General features: G+C 44.0%; 1 protein-coding gene across 1 annotated transcript in view; it reads left to right on the forward strand.

Annotated features, from left to right (window-relative positions):
- The window catches only part of NKX6-1 (NK6 homeobox 1), a 27968-nt gene that overhangs the window by 2367 nt on the left and 20042 nt on the right, over window positions 1-5559 (forward strand). Inside the window, exon 2 of the mRNA XM_014545993.1 lies at window positions 4854-4860. Within this exon, the coding sequence (XP_014401479.1) occupies window positions 4854-4860 (7 nt within the window). The remainder of the gene's footprint in view (window positions 1-4853; window positions 4861-5559) is intronic.

A 5559-nucleotide genomic window follows, 5' to 3' on the forward strand; every position in this document is an offset into this window, starting at 1 on the left:
GTCCTGGATCAGGGTGTGGGTCCCGCTTGGGTGCCTGGCCAGCCTGGGTGAGGGGATGAGGGCCATTTTCAGGCTGACGGGTGACTGAAGCTCCCAACCGCTCCTTTTTTTCTTTTTTCTTTTTTTATTCTGGGCCAGCTTTAGCTCTGAGGCTCGGCTCCAGCTATGAGACCTCCGCTGCTGAAAGCAGGGATCTGGGTTTGTTTGGGTTCTACAATTGTAACACTGTTGTGATCCTGCTGGCTGAAGCCCAGCTGGCTGAAAGCAGGTTTCTGGGGTTTTGTTTACCTTCTATATTTGTAACATAGTTGCTTAGAGTGCAAGCTCAGAGGCCGGCAGCAGCAGGTGGGGAACCTTGGCTTCCTCCATCACTGGAGCAAGCAAGCCTCCTGTTCGCTTCAGTGCATGGCTGCCGGCCGCCATCTTGGTTGGCCATTAATTTGCATAAGGATATGCTGATTAGCCAATGGGAAGCATTCGGGGCCACGGTCAATTTGCATCTTTCTCTTTTATTAGATAGGATTAATGTATGCTTACCTGACAGGGAAGATACAATGATCACCAAGGTGGTTTTCCCAGGGTGAAGCTCACCCGTTGTAATCTGGTTGTGATTTCCCCAATTGTGGAAAGCTCAACTGCATAATTTGTGGTCATGGAGGACTATATTTGCACTCTCCCCTGGTAAAACACACACACACACACACACACACACACACACACACACACATAAATGTAGATCTTCTAAAGGCTATGTGGTTATTTAATGGGACATGGGATTGAAATGGTAAGTTTTTCTTTTTCTTTCCATTGGTCAGTGTATGTGATTGTCCTTTCTTGAAGGATATGCACATATCCTCCCAGCACCACACACCATTTCCTCCAATGCACAGACACACAGACATATGGACACACATGCCAGGCAACATTCCCTGTTGGAGATCTCTCCAAGACTTGCTCAAGAGTGGTAGGACATCTCCCAGGTACCACTCTTTCTTGCTCTCCCTAAATATTAGCACACAGAATCTCTAGGGGTTTTTTGGGGGGTTTTTTTTGGGGGGGTGAAGCACAATAAAACAAGTATGCCTAAGTTACTAATTTGGGGAAATTTTACAAAGGTCTTGTATTCTTAAATTCCTATGTACACCTTTTACTCCCTAGACTGACATGGAAACTCTGTGATTATGTTCTTCACTCTATTATTCTGAAATCAAACTTTATCAAAGCCAATCCCTTATTCTTTCTCCATCTTTTGTGAGGTCCTCTTGCTCTAGCATGGACCCTTGTCCTGGCCCTTAGATGTTCAATGTAGTCACACAGTCTTATACCCCATTCCCATCAATGAAACTTGCTCTTAGGTAAGGATCTGATAAACTCATTGCACTTAGACTTACATATTTGCTAAGGCATACTTCTCAGACTTCCCAAAGACTTACAATTATATATATTAGAGGCCCAGTGCACGAAATTTGTGCATGGGGGGGATGTCCCTCAGCCCGGCCTGCACCCTCTCCAATCTGGGACCCCTCGGGGGGATGTCCTAAACTGGTCGTCGGACATCCCTCTCACAATCCGGGACTGCTGGCTCCCAACTGCTCACCTGCCTGCCTGCCTGATTGCCCCTAACCACTTCTGCCTGCCAGCCGGATCTCCCCTTAACTGCGCTCCTGCAGGCCCGGATCATCCACAACTGCACTCCTCTGCCACAACTTGCCTCCTCCACGAGAGGCAGTGGAGACATTGGGACCGGCCTCCTCTGTGCCGCATGAAGCCACGGGACCTCCAGGCCTCATTGTGCGGAGTGGCCACCAGGCCCCGCCTCCGCTGTGTGCGTGGCTATCTCGTGGCAGCCACCTTGTGACGACATCACGTGCGAGGGCATGAGGACCACCTAGGCTTTTATTAGTATAGATACGTTTTATTGATTTCAGAGAGGAAGGGAGAGGGAGAGAGATAGAAACATCAATGATGAAAGAGAATCATTGATCAGCTGCCTCCCCCATGCCCCACATGGGGGATTGAACCCGCAACTGAGACATGTGCCCTCCTGGTTTATAGGTCTACGCTCAACCACTGAGACATGCTGGCCAGGCCAAGGACTTATAATTTTAACCAAAGACAAAACCTACTTTTAGAGAGGAATAATTGATAAAGCAATATAGTGCTATATAGAATGTAAACCACTCCTGTTGACTATTTAGATATTTAACTTTCTGAATTGATATTCTGCTATAAAGTATTTTCAATTTTGGTCTAGAGATCTAGACAGAACTGGTTAGTTGACAACAAGGTTTTGCTTCTTGTTACAGGCCTTTAATGTATAGAAATAATAAAATGGGGGAAAGCCTTTTACTCTCTCTATACACTGGCCTATGAGGTATATTTATCTATAAAAGAATGAACATGGTATTCAAGAATTCTGGCAAAATATTTAATCCTTCAGGGAAAAAGGATACAGTGTTTAGCATTCCTGCTCAGAATTTTAATGATAAACTTTATTATAGTATAGTGTATCATTGGCTTGCATTTTTTGTAATTTTACAAGAAAATTTCCGTTTCCACATATCCATTAAGTGTCTGATTCATTTTCTTGGCTCAAGATAATGCCTTATAGCTGTAACACCAGCAAACCAGTGTCTGCATTGAACAAATATAAGACTAAGTGTGATTAAGCTATTAAGCATTTTTAATTACCTTTTACTGTTCTTTAGATATAGTGTGTTTTTGAGGAAGCAGAGCAGAATTGGAGTACCTTGATATTAAAAAGCTTTATAGAGCAAGCATATGGACTTGGATTATTCATCATAGTTGGCAGAGATTCTGCTGTAGAGTTTCGCAACACATCTCAATTTTCTTGCTCTAGTGAATGTCATAATGAACACATTTACAGCATGAGTTATGGAGAAGGGTAAAAATTTCTAAATCTTTAAAGCATTTTTTAAAATCCTCATCCAAGGATATGTTTTTATTGATTTTTAGAGAGAGAGGATGGGGGAGGGAGTGTGAGAGAACTATTGATCGGTCACCTTCTTAGGAGCCTTGACTGGGGATCATGCCTGCAACCTAGGTTTGTGCTCTGACCAGGAATCGAACTCTTTTGGTGTACAAGATGACTCTCCAACCAACTGAGCCACCTGACCAGGGCTCTTTATAGCATTTTTATGTTCTGTCTTCATTTTTGGAAATCAGATCTTGATTAAGAGGTAGAATTAACACCCAGTAGGACATCAAAATATTTTGACTTGAATCCTCTGCATTTCTCTTCTTTGTCTCTAAGACAGACAAGAAATTATTTATGGACTTGAAGTATCTGAAATGCATATATGTTGTTTCTTACAAGCCAATTACATTGTGCTTACATATGAAACTTTGGAGGGAAAAACAAGTAAATCAATGTCATTTTTTTCATATTGTTTTATTATGCTTTAACTTAATAATCCTTTTATTCTCATGCTTTTGCCCCTGGTATCTATTCCTTTAATGCCAGGCCATTTGTCATTTCCTTGCCAGCAAATTTCCTTAGGTGAAGATCACAGTGACTCCTCTTACCCAATAGGGCATTTTGTTCTCAATGCTTTTTCACACTCTTTTGTTAAAATAGTTGTAGTGGGGTACATTTCATATGCCATAAAATTCACCCATTTATAATGTAAAAGTTTAATATATTTACAGAGTTGTGCAACCATCATCACGATCTAATTTTATTTTATTTTTTTTATGATCTAATTTTAGAACATTTAAAATATCCCCAAAAGAAGCTCTAGTACTAATTACAGTCATTCCCCATGCCTACTCCCTTCATCCCCATCCCATCCCCAAGAAGCCAATAATCAATTTTCTGCTTCTATGGATTTACTTATTCTGCACATTTCATATAAATGGAATCATACAATATGTGGTCTTTTGTGACTGGCTTTTTTACTTAGCATAATGTCTTCAAGGTTCATCCACAGTGTAGCATGAATCAGTACTTCATTCCTTTTTATTGCCAAATAATATTCTATTATATGGACATAGTACATTTTATTGATCCATTCATCAGTTGATGAACACTTGGGTTGCTTCCACTTTTGGACTATTATGAGTAATGCTGCTGTGAACACTAGTGTAAAAGTTTTAAAAAGACATGTTTTAATCCAGTGTTGTAAGGATGAGGAAAATCAGACTCAGAAAGCTAGAATCTGGGCTTCTGATTTCTAATAAAACACTCTTCCTACAGAAATACAGAAATTTTAGAAAGATTTATTCATTCATTCATTCATTCATTCATTTATTTATTTATTTACGAGGGGCCCAGTGCACAAATTTGTGCACCTTGAAAGGAACTGTGGGCCATGAGGCTGTGGTGGGCACAGGGGCGGGGCTGGCACCAGCAGCGAGTGCGAGCGGCGGCTGCTGCCCTGATCACCCCTCAGAAGCAGGGGGAGGTGGAGAAGCCCTGAGGGGTGATCAGGGCTGGCAGCCACTGCTCACACCCACTGAGGGCGCCAAGCAATCGGGGCCGGTGCCAGCAGCGGGTGCGAGTGGGGCCGGTGCTGGCAGCAGGTGCGAGTGCCAGGCAGGACCGCAACATGTGGGAGCAAATAATTTTCAGTAACGACCAGAGGCTTGCCCCAATGACAGTGACCGGCGCCCCACCCTGGTCGAGCGCCCCTGCTCACCTGCTCCACCATCCTGCCCCGACACCGCCATGTTCTGTGCGTGCCCCCTGGTGGTCAGCACACGTCATAACGACCAGTTGTTTGGTTGTTCAGTTGTTCTGTCATTCGGTCTATTTGTATATTAGGGTTTTATCTATATCCTAGAAGTCCGGTGCATGAAATTCGTGCACTGGGGGCGGGGGTCCTTCAGCCTGGCCTGCACCTTCTTCAATCTGGGACCCTGCAGGGATCGGGCCTAAACCAGCAGTCAGACTGTTGGCTCCTAACTGCTCACCTGCCTGCCTGCCTGATTGCCCCTAACCACTCTGCCTGCCTTCCTGATCGCCCCTAACCACTTCTGCCTGCCAGCCTGATCATCCCTAACTGCCCTCCCCTGCTGGCCTGATCACCCCTAACTGCCTCTCCCTCAGCCCCCGCCACTGTGGCTTTGTCCAGAAGGAGGACCAGATGACTGGAAGATGTCTGGTTGACATGGTCTAATTAGCATATTACCCTTTTATTAGTATAGATAGATAGATAGATAGATAGATTGGTTGATTGATTGTTAATCCTCACCCAAGGATATTTTTCCCATTGATTTTTGCAGAGAGTGGAAGGGAGGTAGGGTGGGTGGGAAAGAGAGAGAAAGAGAGAGAGAGAGAGAGAGAAACATCACTGTGAGAGAGACTCATCAATTGGTTGCCTCCTGACCAGGGTGGAGATCAAACCTGCAAAGCAGATATGTGCTCTTGACTGGTAATGGAACCAGACTCTTGGGTGCTCAGCCCAACACTCTAACCACTTGGAAACACTGGCCAGATTGAGAAATACAAGTTAATTTTAAAAGTCCAGTATCAGGGATTTTGGAAGATGGCGGCATAGGTAAACACCGGAGACTGCTGCCACAAACAACCACTTCAAA

Source organism: Myotis brandtii, unplaced genomic scaffold (genome assembly GCF_000412655.1).
Source record: "Myotis brandtii unplaced genomic scaffold, ASM41265v1 scaffold424, whole genome shotgun sequence".
Classification (NCBI taxonomy): domain Eukaryota; kingdom Metazoa; phylum Chordata; class Mammalia; order Chiroptera; family Vespertilionidae; genus Myotis; species Myotis brandtii.